Source organism: Nicotiana tabacum, chromosome 8, assembly GCF_000715075.1.
Source record: "Nicotiana tabacum cultivar K326 chromosome 8, ASM71507v2, whole genome shotgun sequence".
NCBI lineage: Eukaryota > Viridiplantae > Streptophyta > Magnoliopsida > Solanales > Solanaceae > Nicotiana > Nicotiana tabacum.
Genome location: NC_134087.1, coordinates 74841247 through 74864195, shown reverse-complemented (window position 1 = coordinate 74864195; position 22949 = coordinate 74841247). Strand labels below are relative to the sequence as shown.

The following is a 22949-nucleotide window of genomic DNA, read 5'->3' as shown; positions in this document are numbered from 1 at the left end:
CAAATGAACGATGCTTTCTAGACGGAATGTCATAAGGCAATTCGTCAAAGCCAATATGGGTGAGGCTTTTATTTTCATGAGCCGGAATTCTACTTGCTTCACTTGAACCTTTCCTTCTCTTTCTCAATGTAAATTGAATAATTCTTAAAATTCTTCCTTTTTGTATTTTCTAACCGTTTAGCGTATGTATTTTCGTGTATAAGAGAACAATACTTAGGTAAAGTATAAATACTATGAACTAGCCCATAGGCCATAATTTAAGAACTTTTCATGTGCTCATGCAAGATTGAGTGTATTGAAACCCATCAATATCAATAGCTTAATTTTATGGACTGCTTTTTGAGAATTATGTTTGAGTTTAAGTATTTGACATTCGATATATTTAAAAGACGAAAAAATATATAGTTTTTATCTATATAGGTCATTAGAAAAGGAATTGACTATCTCAAGAAGATAATTAAACCGGAATGATGAAAAATTATAAAAAATATAAAATTATGTTTAAATTAATTAGTACTTGAAATCAAGTATATTTATAATGAATAATGTATATCTAACATGGGCTATTAGAAAAACACTATTTAGGTCTTTTATGTCCGCACAAAGCACAGTACATTCACTAGTTATCTAGAATAAAACAAGCTTATTAAATATGTTACAAGACTCTCACATCTTAGACGGTAACTAATAAGTTAATGGTTTTGGAGAAAGTGGTCATATTTTTTCCGAACCAAAATTATTTATTTTGCTTATTTTACAGAAAAAAGGAGAGCATTGAAGCAATGGTAAAGTAATTTTCGTGTGATCTATAGGCCACAGGTTCGAGCGTGGAAGCAGTCACTAATGCCTTACATTAGGATAGATTGTCTATATCACACTCTTATGTGTGTGACTCTTCCTCGAACCATGTGTGAATGCGAGATGTTATGTGCACCAGGTTGTTTCTTCCTTTTTTTTTTACATAAAAAAATATTATTGCTCATTTGAAGCTATCAATAATGTGCAATTTATAACTAAATTCAAAGAAAACAGGGACCGCATAATATAATGTGACAATATTGCTCTTTGCATCTCTCCATACTTGCGTCCAAATGCACAGGACCACTAGTCCTCCAACTCTACCCATCAACAAATTACAACCACAATTGCCTAATGCTCCTTTCCCACTTGAAATTTGCGAAAATCGAAATTAGCCACAATACATTACAACTTTTTTTTCATCAACAAATACATAATGACATATAAATTAACGAGGATTAGATGACCGGGCTGGCACAACCGATAAGTATCTTCGTAACAGTTTTCAAAAGATTGTATTTATTGGCAAAGTTGCATCCACAAAAATTATCTAAATATCACATAAAAACTAAAAAAAGTCAAGTTCATGAAAATTGTGAAAATTAGCTATGGAAGATGAAACACGACTGTGGGAATTCCAAGAACTTGTTTATGAAAGAACATAACGATCTTAAATATATGTGCCATAATACGTTGTTTTTGAAATCCCACAATAGCAGTACTAGAAAGATATTTTTTATCTACATTATATTTCGATCTTCATACTGTTACAATAATTTAAAATATTCATGAATTTAACATACATTGTTGATCGACAAGATGCGAGGCGGGGTTAACTCACGGTTAAAGGTTCGGAGGCAAACCTTGAAATCTAAAGGTTTCAAATTGAGCAGGACCAAAATAGAATACTCGGAGTGCAAATTCAATGGCGGAATTCATGAAGAAGACATGGATGTGAAGCTTGATGCTCAAGTTATCCCCAAGAGAGGTAGTTTCATGTCACGCCCCGACCTCTCAACCAAGATATCCCAATTAAGCAAGCTTATTTGATGCTTTCTACCCGACCTTACCCATGAATAATGCGAAGACGAATATCAAGAACTAGATAACGAAAGAGTAACACGTACAACACCGATTTCATTTCTTTTAGAAACACCATCTAGAATTCAAAAAATAAATTACACATTCGTAGTTTAAAAGTGGAAACATGTGTTACAAGTACATCATTTCTAGTTTGACCTTCCCAAATAAAAATACACTCCACACTATGTCTACGGAGCCTCTAATTGATACAAAAGAGTAATATGATAGTGCCGGCGACAAGGCCCCGGCTATACCTTAAAACACTATACATAAAAAATAAAAGACACAAGAACCCGATATGAAGTGGGCCTCACCAAATCAACTGAGAAGGGGTGTACCGCTATCACTAATCGATGTCGCATGTTGTGGAACCAACTGCATCCATTAAAATAAAGCGCCCCCAATAAAAGAGATATTAGTACACATGAAATAGTACTAGTATATAAGCTAAACACCCTCTCAATGAATCGAGTAACATCACAATAGGAGAGAAACATGAACCCATGAATAATATTAAAATACCCATGAATAATATTAAAATACCATATCAAGATTTAGGTAATTGTTTAAGTAATAATCAATGTGTTAGGTTGGGAGATCTTTAGCACCGATACACCATCGTGCTTATAGTACGGAGTCTGATCTCTTTCCGATCGGCTAAGCCATCTCACCCAAAGTATGAGGCTCGACATCTAAATGCAATACCATCATGTGCGCGACATGACTTCCAATCTCTGCCTGATCGGTTAAGCTGTCTCACCACAATGTCATGTGGGTCGACATCATCTTTCGCTAGTAATCATCTCATCCCAATTAAGGGAAATAATCTCAACATTTCAATCTCGTCCCAATTAAGGGGAATAGTCTCAACACATCAGCATGGGGATTTACCCCTCAATCACTCCTACACCGACACATGTAGTTTCGGGGTTAGGTTATTTCAACCTATCCTTCCTCGGTGACCAAACGATACTCCCAAATTATTTATCATATAAAGGAGTTATAGCTCATTTCATAATCTTTCACACTTCCTTTAATTTCATTGGTATTATTGGTTAGAAATGTAATTTTCATTCTTAGCGCGATGATCGCTTTTCACAACTCATATTTTCATTCTTTTATTTCCTTCCAAGGATCATCATAAATCATTTAAGGATGTTAGAAATATTGAGAAAAACTCTATCTTCAGTTTATAGATATGTAAAAATTCAAAAGAAGTTGAGGAATAATCATAAAAGAGGAGCATAGCATTATACAATCGGAATATGAATCAACTTATAGGCATTTGGACTAGCTAACCATAGAAGCAGACAGTAATGACGAAAATAGGAACTTGATCAACCATAGTCGAAGTTTACGAGAATCTGGAGGAATCTGATTCTACGGAAAGAGTGTAGCCAACATACCTCGCTTGAGCTTTTCTTAGATTACTACAACGTTCCAGAACTCCTAGCGACTTCAATCTATTTAGAGGCATGACAAAATTGAATCATAATTAGGAAGAGGTTCATGGGAGCTTCTCACTTAGGCATTTCATCGAACACTGGGGGTGCAAATTCGACTATAGGGTCCTATGGTGATGATCCTTCACTCCACAACCAATCCCCACATCAATAGGTCACCCACATATGTTCTACAACCTCCCTACCACCTTTATTGGCACATACATGCATAGTTAACCAACTCTTATTCTCAAGAACCATATCCCCCATTCCTTTTAATCAGCTAAATCCGAAATTGAGAGCTAGGGATAGAATCTCACCTCTTTTGTTAACAATGTTGCAAGCTTTCCTTATGAATTCTCCAAGGCTTAAGCAAGAAAATAAAGTGAAAAATGTTGGAGCTCCTTCTTTCTCTCTAGTTCCACTCCTCTCTCTTAAAATACCAGAATTTTCCTTCAAAAACGGTCCCTTAAGTCTATTTATTAAAATAGGGTCGGGTTAGAAAATCCCACAATTTCAACCTCCATGTCGGGTCTGCGGTCGCAGACCGGACCGCTAAACGGTTATGCAGTCCGCAAAGTGGACAATGAAATGGTCCTCCAAAACTGGATTGTCCTGCCCCAGTCTTCGATAGATTTGCGGTTCGTAGATCATTATGCGGTCGCATAACGCACCGCAGAATCTCCCTCTGAAACTTTCTCATGCTGGTTCTCGATGGAAGTACGGCCCGCGAAATGATAATGCAGTCGCACAATGGACCACAAAATGACCTAAAAAATTGGGTTTTCTCATGTTCCACTATGCACGAATCTGCGGTATGCGAAGTAGTTCTGCGATCGCATATTGGACCGTAGGAATGCTATGTTCTGCAAAAATTATTTCATCAACTCCCCAGTGCATTACACAACCCAAAAAGTCCATACTGCGGCGAGCTTTCAAACACGTTAGCCTACCTCGACACCACGAAGCCTCAGATTCTTGGTAAAATTTTACGAGGCCTTACATTTCAAGTATCTCGGGTCTATTCTCCAAGGTGACAGGGAGATCGATGAGGTTGTCATGCATCGTATTGAAGGGGAATGGATAAAATGGAGGCTCACATCCGGTGTTCAATATGATAAAAATGTTCCGCCAAGACTTAAGAGTAGATTTTACAGAGTGGTGATTCTACCAACTATGTTTATGAGGTTTAGTGTTGACTAATCAAGAACTCTCATGTGTAGAAGATAAAAGTAGCAGAGATGAGGATGTTGAGATGTATGATTGAGTTTATCAGGAGAGATAAGATTAGGATTAAAATTATTTGGGACAAAGTGGAGTGGCCTCCGTGGAGGAGAAGATGTGGGAGTCGAGGGTGAGATGGTTCGAACATGTTAAGAGGAGAAATATTGAAGCTCATGTTAGGAGATGTGAAAGGTTGGCCATGACGGGTTTGAGAAGAGGTCAAGGTAGGTAAAAGAAGTACTGGGGGGAGGTTATTAGGTAGGACTTGGCGTTGCTTCAGCTCATTGAGGACATGACTCTTGATATGAAGGTGTGGAGGTCGATGATTAGGGTAGAAGGTTAGTAGGTAGTCGAGTGTGTGTCTTCCCTATATTAGTAGCACTAGTAACACTCATGTCCCTTCATATTCTTAGATCTATATTACGCCATGTTGTTTAGTTGACTTCAATTATCATATTTTCATATTGTTACTATTTGGTACTACTTATTCGTTTCCCTCTCTTTTTCTTCTCCTTCTTCTCCTTGTTTTTATTCTTCTTACCTTTTTTGAGTCGAGGGTCTATTTGAAACAACTTCTTTACCTTCACTAGGTAGAGATAAGGTGTACGTACACACTATCCCGTTCAAATCCCATCTAGGAGAATATACTGAGTTTATTATTATTATTATTATTTTATTTGTAATTATTGATGGATCTTACTAACATAATACATGACGGTAATACGTTGTCGCCTACTTCCGAAACCCCCACTGAACCTTTGGCTCCACGCCTCCAATTATATTTTGGTCCACACAGTAGCACTTGGACCCTCTTCTCCGTACCCCATTGGCAAACCCACAACCACAATTACCTAATCCTTATTTTTATATAAATACACATATCTCCCCTTCCCCCTTTTTCCTTATCATCATCACACTGCAATTACCAAATCCATTCCTCTACAGCTTCTTCTTTTCCTTACCAATCCACCTCCAATCTCTTTGAAATCAAGTTACAGAAATCTTTTGTTCGTGTAGGAAATTCGAGAAATCTTAGGAAAAAAAAATATTATTGTTGTTTAGAGAGAGGGTAAATCCCAGGTAAACAAGTTGTAGACATCACGGCTATACACAAAGCAAACCGCCGACCATTCTTACATGTTCGTTCAGTACGACGTAAGGGTTGTGTAACTGCCACCAATCCTGCGCCGCACGGCGGACGTGGCGCTTTGCCCTCTGAAGGCGGTAGTCCTTCCGACCTCCTCTTCCTTGCCGGCGGTGGTTCTCTCCTTTCTTCTTCCTGCTAGATTTACTTACTTATATACCTTACATAGTTAATTCCTTCTCCGTAAATTACTAATTGTTTTGCACATTAGCAATTATTAAGGTTGTTCTTGTACCTAGTATTTTTACCTTGAAAAATCAAAGCAAAAAAACCAAACATGATGCTCAAGATTAAGAGGGTTCCTACACTTGTTTCCAACTTCCAAAAAGAAGAGGCTGAAGAAACTCTTGCTCGTGGTGCTGGCTGTGGCCGCAATTGCCTCCGATACTGCTGCCTTCCAGGTAACTTTTTTTTTATTGTCTTTGTCTTAATTTGCTCTTTTCCGTTCTTTTTTTTTAAAAATTTTATTTTGCATAATATTAGCCCGAGATGAGTTTAAACGGAGTAACATGGTCAAATTGACCAGCTTTTCAGTTAAATCAGACTAGATTACTGTAAAGTTACAATTTTTAACTACTCAAATGGTGAAAAATCTACTGTTTAAGTGTTGGTTAAAGTTTTACTTTGTGTGAATCTACGGAAACAGAAAGTGTCAAACATTTTGGAACAGATAATTGAGGCTCTTTGTAATTGGGTTTAATCTGTAGCTGATTTAGCAGAATATTGATTTTGTTATTTGGATTGTGAAAAGGGTCAAAGCTGCCGCTGTATGCTTCCAAGAATTTGAGAAAGGGCAAGTCTGTTGCCGATGAAACCAAGGAACCTCCTGTTGACTTCTTGGAATCCCTCCTTCTTGGGGAAGTAAGTCTGAAACTTTTATTATTTTAATGGAGTATCAAATTTTAGATGAATATTTTGATTAGTTCTGAACTTGATGTCAATTTTTGATTATATCTAGTGGGAGGATCGTCAGCAGAAAGGTCTCTTTCGCTATGATGTCACTGCTTGCGAAACCAAGGTCTTTACTCTTTTCCCTTTTACTCTTTTGTCTTTTGCTTACTGTAACTGATAAGTTCTTTTTCAATTTTAGTTGATGCCTACACGTTTTACTTCAGTAGTTTCGAGTTAGATGGACTTGATTTTGAAATATTGTTTTAAACAAAGTTATTCTATAGATAATGACAGGAGTGGAAAGGGAAACTTTAATATGGTAGAAAATCATGTAGTTCTGGAAAGGTTGGATCATGTCTTTTGAAACGTTAAACATGGTCAATGATATTATGAGCTGCAAATGCATGATACCTTTTTGTTCCAAAAATTTTCGGGTTTATAGACTATATAAGGTTAAGGAAGAAGTGGTCATTTATGTCTTAGTTAAGGAAGTAGTAGTCATTTTTCTCTTACTCTAACATATTGCGGTAAATTGTTGATACAAATGCTATGCTCTTGAATTTTCAAAACCGAAAATGAAGTGAATGAAAACTAGACTAGCTTTTTGTATAGGTGCATGGAAGTATGTGCTGTGATATAGTAGTACATGGCTCTTATCATGTTTTTGCTTCAGAATCTTGCTGGTTTTGACTAATGTGAAGCAAGTATACTTCATTTGTGAATCTGCCTAAATTTAATTTGAAAATAAATTGGTTTAGGTTATTCCTGGAGAATATGGTTTCATTGCTCAACTGAATGAGGGAAGGCACCTCAAGAAGAGGCCAACTGAGTTTCGCGTTGATAAGGTGCTGCAGCCTTTTGATGGAAGCAAGTTCAACTTCACCAAAGTTGGTCAGGAGGAGTTGCTCTTTCAGTTTGAAGCAAGTGAGGACAACGATGTCCAATTCTTTCCAAATGCGCCCATTGATGCCGAGAAATCTCCAAGTGTTGTTGCCATCAATGTATGTTCTTCGCTAGTTTTGCATATATTTTGGAACCCCTTTGTGTAAGTAGAAGCATTTATTGATGAGTGTATTGGTGTTCAATGCAACAGGTCAGTCCCATTGAGTACGGACACGTGCTTTTGATCCCTAAGGTCCTTGAATGCCTTCCCCAGAGGATCGACAGGGACAGCTTATTGCTTGCACTGCAAATGGCTGCCGAAGCAGCAAACCCATACTTCCGATTGGGTTATAACAGCTTGGGTGCATTTGCTACTATCAACCATCTTCACTTTCAGGTTTTTGTCTACAACACTTTATGTGGTTCCCATGTTTTTAGATCCATTTCCTTGAAAACCCTAGGGATTAATAATTAGAGGGGAATTCAATTTCGTCATTGTTGCTCTATGCAGGCTTATTACCTGGCTGTGCCATTCCCCATGGAGAAGGCCCCCACTCGGAAGATTACCTTTGCTGATGCTGGGGTGAAGATATCTGAGATGCTGAATTATCCAGTTCGAGGCCTTGTCTTTGAGGGTGGAAATACTTTGGAGGATTTGGCCAATGTTGTCTCTGGTTCCTGCGTTTTCCTGCAAGAGAATAACATTCCCTACAATGTTCTAATCTCTGATTCGGCAAAAAGGGTATTCCTTCTCCCACAGGTATAACGCCTAACTCTTCTAACCACATTGACTCATTTGAGACCTATTAACATTGCTAACTACTTGGTTGTTTGTTTTATTCTTTCCCGGGCTTTTACCAATCATCGTTCTAACATCTATGTATTTTGATGGATTGAAACAGTGCTATGCAGAGAAACAGGCTCTAGGGGAGGTCAGCTCTGAACTGCTTGACACTCAAGTCAATCCTGCAGTTTGGGAGATTAGTGGACACATGGTCTTGAAGAGGAAGGAGGATTACGAGGGTGCAACCGAGGCAAATGCTTGGAGGCTTCTCGCTGAGGTCTCACTTTCTGAAGCGAGGTTCCAAGAAGTGACGGCTCTCATCTTTGAAGCCATTGATTGCAGTGTTGAGGAGAATGAGAATGCCACTGAAGGTTCTCCTGAGAAGCCAGATGTTGCACCTCAGCCTATGGAGGAAATTGATGCTCTCAACACCCATGCTACCATGGTTCCCGTCTAGGGTTTTCATGGTCGAGCTGTGGTGTTTGTCCTGGTGTTACTATTTCAAATTTGCAACTATATGAACATTGAGGGAGTTTCTATCTATGGCTGCCCTAGTGAAATATCCCTAAATAAGGGTAGCCATGTTCTATGTATTGATGAAGTTGGTTGGTTCTTCTGTGAATTGAACCTTGTCTATTATTGCTTCATGTAATGTGGAGTTGGTCAGTGTCCTCTGTGAATTGACCTTGGGTATTATGTTTGCTGTCTGTTATTTAAGACAATATATTTGCTAATGGAAGTTGGAGTTTCCCTATTTATTGTCAAGCTTTCTGCTTTTGGTGTTTACTTACTTCCACTTGATTGATGATGGTGCTTTTGTATTTGAGCGAAGTACAATTATCACTCTTATTAGCACTTTCCTGTGTATGCTTTCTGCAGAATTTGAGATGATCTTAGCGAAAAACGCCAAGGAAATTATGCTTTAAAACTAATCGCATTTTATGGAATTGGATTTTTTTAATTAATCAACCTCATCCTGTCCATAGAACCCCTCAACTTTGAAATGAGACACATTTCAGTCCCTTTTTGTTTCAAACGGAACATAAATCCACCACCTCTGAACTTAGCTTTGTCAACCATCTTTCGCTTATCCAGTCCCATTTCTTATCATTTATCATTCGTTTTACCAAATGTAGATCAGACAGTTATAAAACTAAACCTTCCAAGCCAAATCTTAACTCAGAAAAAAACTTCAACGTATTCTACATTTTTGATTTTTCTAAAGTGGTAGTATCTAAAGTCTAAACCAAATTCGGCACAGCTCAATTAATCCATAGGATACCTACAATCTTCCACCAACACAGCTCAAATGGTAGTATTTCCAGTGAGGCTTTGACAGACGAGAAGAAATCATCTTAACTGTTAGTGCCTCTCTTGTGATTTGACCCTAGGCCCCGTTGTCCATTCTAGCTCCATTTGTTGTTAAACTATGATCTTGGGTGCTTCAATGTATTTGTGATTACCACCACAGAATGTAACCTCATTAATATGTAGTTTAATGAGGTTGATGAATGATGAACTCAAGTTTTCTGCTGATAATAATCATGGTCCATCTCAGAGGATTAAGAGTTTATATAATTACCATATGGTTGGTTATAGGGAGAACCCAAAACAAAAACTGCAGGCGCCAACCTGACCATAAAGCTTCGTCACTTTTTTTTAATCATTTTATTGTGCAATTAATTCTTATGTAATATTATCCTATTTTGCCAAATTACGATACAATTGTAAACATGTTAAGGTTACACATGTACAGAAAGAGCACCTAAATCAAAATCTCCATCGCTAGAGCACTATCACACCATTGCCAGAGCAAATTTTAGACCAATGGATGGAAAGTGAACCACTTGTACAAAAATCCACGACCAAACGTAAGACCACTTGTCTGAAGTCACTTGGAAGGTTTGAAACAAGTTAACTTGGATTTGGTCTGAAGTTGTGAATTAACAACCTATAAAAAAAATCCATGACCAAACCTATGAGTTAGAGCACTATTACAAGACTCCAAACAACAACAACAGAAATTACGAATAGCGACCACATCAACAGACCTGGATGAGTTTTGAATTTTTTTTCTTGGTATCTTATTACCTATTACAACTCTTTCTAGAAACTTTGATGTTTTATCCATATCACTACGGTTATAAACTTCAAAAACATTAACAGAATTAAGAATAGAAAGCATGGAGACATTTAGAAGGATTTGATGAATATAACCATCTCCATTGCCCGCTGGTATATGACTAAAGTTCCCAATACTACCAAATTAAGGCTACCATTTGCCATACAATTGACAATTATCATAAATCAAAGCGTCAAAAAGATAGTGCAAAAAGATGCCACTCCAGGAGCAGCAGAAACTCAACGTCAAATATTTATGATCTTCACTTCATTGTGAGCTGTGACACCTGCTTTTCCACATCTGTACCAATGCATGAGCACGTTAGTAGGTAGTTCTCTCCTGAAGACACAAATTTACGCATGCCAAAAGCTGAAGTGAGGACATGAAAAGTTATGTCTACATGCAGAGGCAAAAACGAAAACGCTAATAAGCTTCCCCAGCCTTGACAGTTGAAGGGGGAAAAAAGGAAGTCAGGCATTATCTACCAGTCTACCAGATTTCTCTACCTTGTGTTGTAGGTCCATCCTGAGGTTTTGCTTGTCCATCGTGAGGCTTGGCAGATTCCTCCTGAGGCTTTTTATTGCTGGGATGGAGAAAAGAAAACTCAATAAAATGTGTGAATGTAATAAATAGTAGAATGGAAAAGCACATGGGATCTGTCTTAAAAATGCAATAAGCCTCCTTATGGAACATTTCATTCTTGCAGTAGATATCTCTTTTTAGACCATCGAATGATGACATTATATTCTTTTCCACAAAGGCGCAACACAGACTTTAAAAAATCTGTGAAAACCATAAAGTTTCTGCATTTTCTACTTTCCACCAAGGCTACAAAGTACACAGCAAGTTAACTTAGATTATATCTTGAAAAAGCAACCCCTTCAGAACACCACCTATTCAGAACACCACCTATTTCTCCACTATAATACAAGGAAATACAGGTTTTCGCAGCTTGAACCTTGACGCAGACAAAAGCTTGATATTTTGATATGGATAAAGGGGCAGGCCCATTATCCACCGAGTTTTGAACCATTTGCCGCAGGCCCTCCGGCTTTTCTCGATTATCAAGAAAAAGAAGAGGTGTTTGTAGTTTTTCTTTCAAAGCTCCCAATTCATGCCAAGCAAGCATCAAACCACAGTTCAGGGCATTGTCCAATTTATAAAAGACGTAAGAATTTCCCCACAAATCCCTTGCCACTTAACAATGCAATATCATGTAACTCGCTCTTTTAAGGATATATCATCAAGCTCCTTTTAAAACCTGTGCTACGTCTGACAATTCAACTCTCAGAAGCTTTAGAGGAGTCACCGAGGGATTTTAAGAGCTTCTAGCATCACTCATTCTTCTCTTAGTTGTCACTATTATTCCACCAAATAAAGATTCAACTTCACATACATAATGTAATGAAAAATATTTATCTATGAGAATTTTAAATATGTTTCACTGGCAGCTAACCCTTGCTCAAACATAAGATCATAACAGAAATTTATAAGCAAATTTTTCTTGTTTCCTACAGCTAAGCAGAGACCACGATTTAGCACCACCCAAGAACAACCTAGTGAATTATTTTTGAAAAGATTCCTCAAAAGTAGGTCACCCAAAGCCACTGCTTGGTCAATATTCATTAACATGGATATTATTTACAATTCTATGATAATGTTGTCCAGCGCAGCTTTCATGCGCCTCGACTATTCCACACGGGAAGTAACTCCACCTACCAAGACTAAAAATATTCAATTGACCTATCAGTTTACTAGGTTTAATATCACACTAATGCCAGCAAATATCACTCAGAGGACAGAATGGAGGAAATATTTACCTTTCCTTGGAAGGTGGCTCGTCCTGTGGTTTCATGGCTGGAAAGAGTAGAACTTCCTGTTGAACAAATTATAACAAGGGAAAGAAAAAAAAGATTTCAGTATCTAATTCAAATGATAGGACACACTAGCTTTCTCAAACCGAAATGACAAGAAAAGGAGAGAGGGAAAATGCAAAGACAACACTAAGCTGGTAAAATGACCAGCACTACCCTAGCGGCCTCTTCTCTGAATGCCTCCTCTCCATCCATTTAGAAATGGATGTGAAACAGAATATCAAAGGAATTAATTGGAACTGAATGGCCATTTCATCCTAGTTAAAATAAAATGCACATTGAGTCTAACTAAACCCCAAAAGCTAGATCATGAGGTGAGAATTGTCTGAAATCGTATAATGAGACAATCCATTTTCTAAACCAATGTCAGATATTGTAACCTCCCCAGATGCCTAGAGTTGGACCTCTGGAACAGGGACAACATAACATGGCAAGCATGGTGACCCACCATTGGATAAACCAAGAACACGCATGAGTCTGGCTCTGACATCACGTCAAAAAAAATATACATTGGGCTTAACTCAGTCTCATGAGGTGAGGATTGTCTAAGACCTAATAGGAAACAACAACCCATTCCCTCAGCCAAAGTGGATACTCTAACATTCCGAGATAGATTGGAACTAAGTGGTAATTTCTTACTAACAAAGAAAACAAGTGAAGGCACAAACCTTGATGTTTTGTGAATCTGTTAACAACATTGCAAGTCGGTCAATACCCAATCCCCAACCACCAGTAGGAGGCAATCCATATTCAAGAGCTGTACAAAAGTTCTCATCCAGTGCCATAGCTTCATCGTCACCTGATTGTCGGTCCTGAATTGACATTAATCATGCTAAATAAGTAGTGGCGCATAATAGAAATGACACAACAAGATGAACACAACACAAACACAACAACCAAATCAGGATGCACACTTCCCACAAATACCTTGAGTTGATCAGCAAAACGCTGGCGTTGGACAACAGGGTCATTCAATTCAGTGTATGCATTGCAAAGCTGTCAAGTTATTTAACAGAGAAGAAGCACATTACAGCGTGTATTGGGAGTGCTAAAAACAGTTTGAAAGACTTGACAGAATACATACTTCATGCTTATTAATAAACAATTCAAAACGTTCTGTCAGGCCTAGTTTTGATCTGTGTCACTTTGCCAAAGGACTCATTATCTCTGGATGGTTGATAATAAAAGTAGGGTTATCACATGTCTCCTCCAGAAAGTGCCCTACAAGCTGAATTCACAACAAAGATGAAGGAGAATTATTAGCAATGTTATAAAGCTTCTTAGGTGAAAAAACTAGTAATAAATAGCAGTAATGTAGTGCCAAAAGAATGAGAACACTGACTCCCATAAATACATGTTTTTTGAAGTATCACCAATAAATGTACAACATGAAATAACTTCAAACATTTCTGGAGATGATATGCAAAAAGGCAAACATACAGCAAAATGATTCACATATTACTCAAAGTTAGATGCAAAAAAGCAGACATACAGCAAATTGATTCACAACCAATTTAACAATGAGGCTCCAACTAGGGATATCATATTTAACGAATAACACATAATACAGGATAAATGCCACAAGTATTGCAGGATATTAACACTAAGATATCACTAAAATGCTAGCAATCCTTTACATCTCTATTTATTTCTTCTAACATATGATAGGTCGCATTCCTCCTCTTTTTATAAACGTTTCCTTTTTTGGTCTAATTTTTCCACACTACCCTCTCTCTTTCTTTACCCTAACCTTGTGCTGCCTCATGTAGGGGTTCTCGTGGAGAGAACAGAAGTGGATGTCCTCGTCCATAAGAATCCCTTTCCTTTATTAATCTGAAGACGAAGCCCCGAAACTGAAAAAGATTCCTGAGCATCACAATATCACACTAGACGTATTATAAGACAAGTTTCTAGATTGCATCTGTAAGAATTGGCTACCAGAAGAGATAAGGAAAAAAATACTTTATCAAGTAATCTAGCTGTTGTTTGAGGAGGAGGACATTTGATCTCAAGCTTTGCACAAGCATCTATGAGATATTTGTTAGCTTCAACACTTGAGAGATCCTTGGGTATATTCAAGTTTGCAACCTTCTCCAATTCCTCTACCATATCAATCCGTCTGCAGAAGCAAACAGCATAAGTATCTTGGTGCAGTGAAAACAAAAGCAGCACACGACATAATAGAAGAGCTTCCAAACCTGAAGGGAGGAGTGAAGTCAATCTCAATGGGGTCATTCTCCAGCCCCTTTGCATGATACTTGATTATATAGCCACCTGTAAGTTCCTTCACCATCCCTGTTCATGTATAGTTAAGTAAGATAAACTATAACAGAATAAATAAAATGAAAAGACTAAATATACATAAGCTTCCACTACAATATTTGGATCCCAGTTTTTTGGTACTGACCACTTAGCATTTTTCAGTTAGATCCATCAAGTCATTGTAATCCGCATATGCCATATAGAACTCGCAAGTGGTGAATTCAGGATTGTGTGTCAAGTCAATTCCCTCATTTCTGAATTGTTTCCCAATCTCATAGACACGATCCAATCCACCAACAACCAGCTCTTTAAGATATAGTTCAGGAGCAATATGCATGAAAAGCCTCATATTCAAATCATTGTGGTGGGTCACAAATGGGCGTGCAGCTGCTCCACCAGCAATCATGTTCATCATGGGGGTCTCTACCTGTTACAAATAGGATTTGTATTTTAACTAATTTTATTCAAGCTAAGCTCATAATCTCAAATGAAAAAAGGCAAAGTAAAACAACTTCATAAACACTGACCTCTAAGAAGTCACGATTATCAAGAAAGCTTCGAATATAAGTTATGATCTTTGCTCGGGTCTTAAATATGTACCGAATCTCTAAGTTCAGCATCAAATCCAAATAACGCTGTCTATATCGTGTTTCCTGGACGTAAAGAATAAATGAGCCACAATACATCAGAGGCATAAAATCTTTTAAAAGGAAATAGGAAGAAAGCAAGGCAATTGACAAAAGAAACTTTATGAAGAAAATAAAGGCATAAGATACCTGATCTTTCAAAACATATGTATCTGGATTTCGGCCACTTCCCGGGACCCATGCTTCAATTTTCTGCAGTACAATCAGATACTGTTCAATTAAACTGGTCTTAGACACAATGCAAAAAAAAATAAAAATTAGCTGACCTTAGTTGTATCCGTCTGGGCACCTTTCTGCCGTGGCATCATATGAAGACAATGAGACAACACTTCGAATGATTTGAGAAAAATACTCAGCTCTCCCCGTTTACTCTTTCCTGATGAATGAGGTAAGAAGAATTAGAAGAATATATTACCAAAACAAAACCTCGGTATTATCATCTTCTGCAGCCTGGGATCTTTGCATAAATGACACCATGTCAAGAAAGATATTCACCTAGAAATTGCGGCACAGACAATAGTATTTGAAGTGAGAAACTATGGCAAAACCCAAAATCCTAAGTGCACGCAAACACAAGAAATGTTTTATATTCAACATTAATGCTGAAATGATATCCGTTTATAGCTTTTTACTAGTCCTTTGAGTTCTTATAAGAAGGAACTTTGTACAACTAAGCTATTCTAGAAATTCTTGGCCTATGACTGAAGTACAGTGAGGCGTGAGAGTACAGGAATACAGGATGCCACCATAATGACTTTTCTAAGATTCAGGGATTGCAGGATAAGTTAACACCTTTTTGTTTTCAGTACCTTTCCCCTACGTTAATCTATGGTGCTTAAGCATGTGAAGGAGTGATAATGAGAGCAACTTTTCTCTTCCAACGAAACTTGTTTTTCTAACACCAAGACCAAAACTATCACAGAGAACATCTGCCATAAACTAAGAAGACCTAGAGAATCCCAAACCTGGACACCCAGTAATTCCAACAATATCTCCACGCTTCACACCAGAATGAAATTTAATAACGCGTCTTCATTCAATACAGAATCCCTGCACATACATCAAAACATAATACTTCTCAGTGATAAAAAGTAACTTGATCACTTAAGCAATTCAACAAACACAAGGGTCTTAAGACCAGAATTCACAACAATGCACTGAAACTGTTGATGATGCCACTGATTCAGCCATGAAGTTTCAAACATTTATAATCACATTTACAGAATTTTGGTTTATGCATTTCCTAGATCTATAGCCTATGGTACAAAAACAAAATAAAAAACATCAAATACCTCCCTTTGGCTCCAATGGACAACTACTCCCAAAAGGCACTTACTAGGTTGTCTTGGCCATTTACGGCTTTTTTTTATAGATTCAAAGAAATATAAGGAACAATTAAGATAAAGATATAAAGTTGTAAGAATGCATCCCAGGAGGAACTGGATGCCTCGAAGTTATGAGAAGAACTATAACAGATGCTGTAATTTTTCTACGAAGATTGAAGGAGATTTATATAAAGAAGGAGAAATATCTCCCCATTACTGACCAATAGAAAGCATATGATAGAGTACCACAAAATCCTTTAACGATGATGAAGAAGAAAGTATTCAAATGAAATATATAGTATGTAGCACTGAGCACACTGGAAGCTCATCCACCTATTCTTGGCATAAATTAAAACCAGAAAACAGCAAAATGATAGAGTAATATAACCACCTCGCACTTGCCATAACTTGAACTTTGGCATGTAAATCATAGAAAACCAGCTTTGCAGAAGACGCGCGTTTATTCATTATCCTTCCTGCACAAAAACCACAATTATAGATGCAAGTTTTTTATTTTAAAAAAATAAGCAAAATGCCATAATATTTACCAGCCAATGACACCTCATCAGCGGAATGAGCTCCACTCTCTAAAACTCCATATTTCTTCACATAACGAGGGATAGACAACAATTCAACTTTGTGTTCGAATTTGTGTGGGTAAGGATTCTTCCCGGTTGCCTTCTCAGCCTCAAGTGCTTTCAGCCTATTTTCAAAGTATTGCTGCAAACCAAAACGCATAATAAATTAATTTCAGAATTGTGGGATGAGCTTTCTTGGAATATAATTTTGTATGAAAGTCATTTTTTGAACTGTTTTGTTCACCTTAAATAATGAAAAATATCCAAAAAGAAATAAGTTGACAAATATCCCACCTCTTACTCTTTAGCAATCCAACACTTAAAACACTATTGTCAACTTCTAATACTGGAAAAATATCACAAAAAATTCCCCGTATCCTTATCATTCTTATAAACTAACAAATATTACCTATTTTTATACCCAAAAAAATCTATAACATTTTTTTCAGAAAAAATTACTACATAACCAAAAACCAAAAGTTAATAGAAAAGGGGAAATGGAGTCACCGTTGGATCCATGTCCTCATCACCGGTTGCAGCATGCTTTTGAGACTGAGTGCTTGGCTTGTTTTCAGATTTTCCCTTGTTTTCAGATTTCCCCTTGTTTTCATTCTTCCCCTTCTTTTCAGACTTCCCCCTGTTTTCAGATTTCGCCTTGTTTTCTGAGTTCTCCATTTTGACTCCGACGAGAAGAATTAAACCCTAGTTGATGGCGCCGGAGATAACTGTGAATGAAGAGAGTGTTCCACTGAAACAGAGCACGTTAAATGGGGATATGACTTTATGGAGGCTAGGATTTAAACGATTGGTACTTGAGCAGCACGTCTTTTTTTCTTTTAATAAAAATTATTCTTAAACTAATAAAATATGATGACGACAAAAGTTAAGGTCTCAGGTAACAATGTACAAAAATTAACGGTAAAAATTTACAATTCAGGAAACCATTTTGAGATAAGCTTTAGTTATACGAATCCGCAACCAAAATGTGGTTATTTTGGACTCAAACGACAGAAATATATGGAAAAAAAAAGTTAGTGACCAAAATATATATAACGCCCTTTTAAAGGACGCTATATCTTAACGGCCGTTTTGTCACGACCCAAACTGAAGGGGCATGACTAGCACCCGACCACACTTGTCGAGCACCAACGCACATTTCATCTAACCTTCATTATTATCTTTTAGGGCTGACGAGATCAATATAAATGGTAGACCTAGATCATAGACAACCAGCAATAAAATATGACGGCATGAACATACATAGCAGGGGATGACCAGACAATCAAGAAACTACATATAAGGTATGAGCTACCACGCTACTATGAAAGACTATACAACAAAAACTAGCCGACAAGGCATACCAAACTATACATGAGCCAACACCTGTCTATGAGCCTCTAAAAGAACATAAGTGTTGCAACATAGCCGGAACAGGGCCCCGACATACCCATAATGTCTATAACAAAAATTGCATACCAAGACCAAGGCAAGTCCGGAGAAGGGATCTCGCCAATCACCGCTGAACTGGACAGTCTACTGTGGTGGGGGAGCTGCACCTACCTGTCTATCAGGACCTGCAGCACGACATGCAGCGTCCACAAATAAAAGGACGTCAGTACGAATAAAGTACTGAGTATGTAAGGCAAGGAACCATAAATACGATCAGTAATGTAAGCAAGGATAGATAATATACAACCTGTAACATCTTAGTACCTCTAAGGGCTACTTACATGAAATGCATGATACATATGTATAAATACATAAACCTTTAAAGCATTCCCCTCTATGGGCATCATCATCATCATATCGTACCCGGCCATAATAGGCTCGGTAGAATCGTACCCGGCCACGTGGAGCTCGGTAAAACCCAACTGATCAGTGGTTGCACAATAGGTGCCGTACCCGGCCAACTATAGCGTGGCTCGGTAGAGTAAAATAGATACATATATATAATGCATGCTCGACTCAAGGAATCACATTCTAAACCTTTCGGAGTGACGTAAGGTCGGTATCCTCTGTACACGTTATTAGGACTAACTCTTCACTATGAACCTTATAAGAATCAGGAAGTACCAACAACATTGATAACATAAGACTAAGAGAAGCAACATTAACATCAATCGTTCCATAAGAGGGAAAACAATGTAAGTACTGCTAGCTTCTAAGAGTAGAGTATCTTGGAAGATCGTTCATTACATTATGTACAATCGGAGTCGTGCAAAAGAAGGAAAGGGATAGCCTCACATACCTTGTATATACTGCCCCAATCTCAAGCTATGCAATTGTCAAAACTCCTTAGTCTACAATAAGAGAAACGATACTATCGTTATCATTTAAGCGTCATAACTATTATGTATCGACCACAACCTATTTTACGATGAAACGGACAGCACCTCCCCTATATATATGACCTCACACCATTCAAAACAGTCACCAAACAGCCCAAACAACATCAATAATAAACATATTGAGCCTCCCAAAATAGTCCACACACAGCCTAATCACTCCATACATACGACGACCACCGTAGTCGTGTCAAACAACCTGGAAATGTTACGAATAACTATCAGCCCACAACCCTACATATATATGGTGTTTATCCACACCCTTCCTCCTCCAAAACTCCACAAGATAGTAGTAAAATACGCAGCCCAACAACAACGCAAAACAGTCCACAAAACAATAACATTACTTCCAAGCCTTTCGATATATATTTCACAAGTTCTAGCTTCAATGGCTTAGCTGCAACTTGGATAATCTTAAATACATATAGAGTAAGAGGTTCCTTACCTTTATACAGAAAGAACAACTCCAATTTGACCTTAAATTTCCATGAAATATCCCTCCAATGCTGCCACAACAACAAAAAAGCGAAACTAGCGATCAATTAGTGTTTTTCAGCATTAGAATCACTTTAGAAGGCTTGAAATCACCTAGGATTGATATTAAGAACATGAATGAGTATTTACAGAACATAAAACCTTTAAAACAATCTCCCACACGAGCTGGAACGACACAAAAATGAGCAACAACAAGAAGAACAAGAGACTTACTAGCGCCACGGAATTCCCGACACTTGATTTGTGTTGTTTGCCCTTTTTTGGGTCTTGAATCTTGAGAGAACCTTGAGAGGATGTTCCTAGGGTTCTAAGGTCTGAAAATAGTGAAAAGAAATGACTTAAAACGGGTTGGAGGCATCCTATATAGGTCCAAATATCTTAAACCGACTTAGTGGGCCCCATAGAGAGGTGCTTGGCGCAGTCTCGCGAAAACGCGAATATTTCTCTACTCCGAGATCGTATCGATGAACTGTTTAATGCATTAGAAAATAGACTCATAGATCTTTAATTTGGTTGGTATATCATCCCGTAATTCCTTGTAAATTATGAGAAAAGATTAGAAACATTTGACCTAATGTTTAAGTAAAATTATGAACCTAAGTTGCGACAACTTTTGTCGACTTTTGTTTCATAACTCGTTTGACTTCAAGACTTATGATACGGATATGATATGATTAAAATACCTTAATAAATGACCTCTTGAGTGTATTAAGCACCACTAGATTACCTAAAAATACGAGTTACAACATCCTTGATTCGTTTAACTTCTAATACTGGTTAATTACCCTTATACACTCTTGTATCACTTAAGACCAATAGGATTGACTTCTTATCATCTCAAAGATAATTCCTTCTTGGATTTATGTTAACTAATATATAGCATGAACTAACACATGTGGATATGGGTTGTAACACCCTCCCCCTTAGGAACATTCGTCCTCGAATGTAAGGGTTTATGGGGAGTTTAAATCATCGTGGATTCCAATGGAATTTCCGATCAATTTTCCCCTATAAAATGGTCACTAGCAAAACTTGCAAGTAATTAAGCCCAACATATGGCTTCACAAGGCTACACAAAGCATTATGCGTATTTACATTATCTACATATCACCATTTTGTATTAAGGAGGAGTATTCTCAAATTATTGCTTACCTCATAGAGCCGTTTCTTCTTCCAATGTATCCTGTCTTCCACCAGCATCCTTGTTATCTTCATTCTGGAATAAGTAAGGGTATTTAGACTTCATCTCCTCTTCTGCTTCCCATGTCATTTCTTCCATATTTTTGTTCCTCCACAATACTTTGACGGAAGCTACATCTTTTGTTCTCAGCTTGCGGACTTGCCGATCTAATATCGCCACTGGCACTTCTTCATATGATAGGTCCTCTGTAACTTGTACATCTTTGATAGGGATGACTCGAGAAGGGTCTCCAATACATTTTCTCAACATAGATACATGGAATACCGGGTGGACAAATTCCAATTCGGATGGCAATTCTAACTAATAAGCAACCTGTCCAATCCGTCGAAGAATTTTATATGGCCTGATATACCTTGGACTCAGCTTACCTTTCTTCCCAAAATGCATAATACCCTTCATTGGTGAGATCCTCAGGAAAACCCAATCACCAACCTCAAACTCTAGATCACGACGTCGGACATCAGAATAAGATTTTTGCCTGCTTTGTGCCGTCCTCAATCGCTCCTGTATCACTTTCACCTTCTCAATAGCTTGGTGAATCAAATCTGGCCCATATAATTCTGTTTCACCGACTTCGAACCATCCAACTGGTGATCTACATCTCCTCCCGTATAGTGCCTCGTATGGGGCTATTTTAATACTGGAATGGTAGCTATTGTTATAGGCGAATTCTATGAGTGGAAGATGATCATCCCAATTCCCCTTAAAATCTAGAACACATGCTCGTAGCATATCTTCCAGTGTCTGAATGGTACGTTCAGCCTGTCCGTCAGTCTGCGGATGAAATGCAGTGCTGAGATTTACCTGTGTGCCTAAACCCTTCTGGAAAGACCTCCAAAAGTTAGCCGTAAATTGATCTCCTCGGTCTGATATAATAGATATGGGCACACCATGAAGCCTAACAATCTCCTTGATATACAACTTTGCATAATCTTCAGCCGTGTAAGTTGTCTTCACTGGCAGAAAATGGGCACATTTTGTAAGTCGATCAATTATCACCCAGATGGAGTCAAACTTATGATAAGAGCGAGTTATTCCAATAATGAAGTCCATATTAATCACCTCCCACTTCCAGGTCGGAATCTTTATATTTTGAAGCAATCCACCGGATTTCTGATGTTCTATCTTTACTTGTTGACAATTGGGACACTGGGCTACAAATTCTGCAATAGACTTCTTCATATTATCCCACCAATACTGCTCCTTGACATCATGATACATCTTTGTCGAGCCGGGATGGATGGAATATCGGGATTGATGAATCTCATTCATAATCTTCTCTCGCAACCCTGCCATATTAGGCACACACAATCGGCTCTGGTATCTCAGTGCCCCATCTTTTCCGATCCCAAAAGCCATACTTTTACACTGTTGAATGCTTTCTCTTAATCGTACTAAGATAGGATCTTCATATTGTCGTGCTTTTACCTCGGCTACCAAAGATGATTCTGATGTATTATGTACAGTAACACCTCCATCATCAGAGTCTAACAATCTGATTCTCATATTGGCTAGCTGATGAAGCTCTTTAATCAACCCCCATCTACCTGCCTCAATATGTACTAAGCTTCCCATTGATTTACGGCTGAGAGCGTCTGCCACAACATTGGCTTTACCGGGATGATACAATATCTCGACGTCGTAGTCTTTCAATAATTCAAGCCACCTACGCTGCCTCAAATTCAACTCTTTCTACTTGAAGATGTATTGTAAACTCTTGTGATCTGTGTAGATGTCAACATGGACACCGTATAAGTAGTGCCGCCATATCTTCAAAGCATATATTACTGCAGCCAATTCCAAATCATGGGTTGGATAATTCTTTTCATGCTTCTTCAATTGTCTTGATGCA

General features: G+C 37.9%; 1 protein-coding gene and 1 pseudogene across 1 annotated transcript; one reads left to right on the top strand and one right to left on the bottom strand.

Annotated features, from left to right (window-relative positions):
• The first annotated feature begins 5350 nt into the window (after positions 1 to 5350).
• LOC107825126 (GDP-L-galactose phosphorylase 1) lies at positions 5351 to 9002 on the top strand. The gene is made up of 7 exons (XM_016651960.2): positions 5351 to 6092; positions 6443 to 6552; positions 6650 to 6709; positions 7341 to 7583; positions 7676 to 7861; positions 7976 to 8224; positions 8367 to 9002. Exons 1-7 carry the CDS (start codon positions 5969 to 5971, stop codon positions 8703 to 8705), a joined length of 1311 nt encoding a protein of 436 aa, XP_016507446.1. The 5' UTR covers positions 5351 to 5968; the 3' UTR covers positions 8706 to 9002.
• A 1304-nt stretch (positions 9003 to 10306) lies between these two features.
• Positions 10307 to 17788, bottom strand: LOC107825125 (lysine--tRNA ligase-like; annotated as a pseudogene).
• Between the last annotated feature and the right edge of the window lie 5161 nt (positions 17789 to 22949).

Excerpts from the sequence above, each read along its gene's own strand:
- LOC107825126 (XM_016651960.2), top strand. The coding sequence starts at position 5,969 with ATGATGCTCAAGATTAAGAGGGTTCCTACACTTGTTTCCAACTTCCAA. Across the intron at positions 6,093-6,442 it reads CCGATACTGCTGCCTTCCAG|GGTCAAAGCTGCCGCTGTAT; the intron begins GTAACTTTTTTT and ends GATTGTGAAAAG. Across the intron at positions 6,710-7,340 it reads TCACTGCTTGCGAAACCAAG|GTTATTCCTGGAGAATATGG; the intron begins GTCTTTACTCTT and ends AAATTGGTTTAG.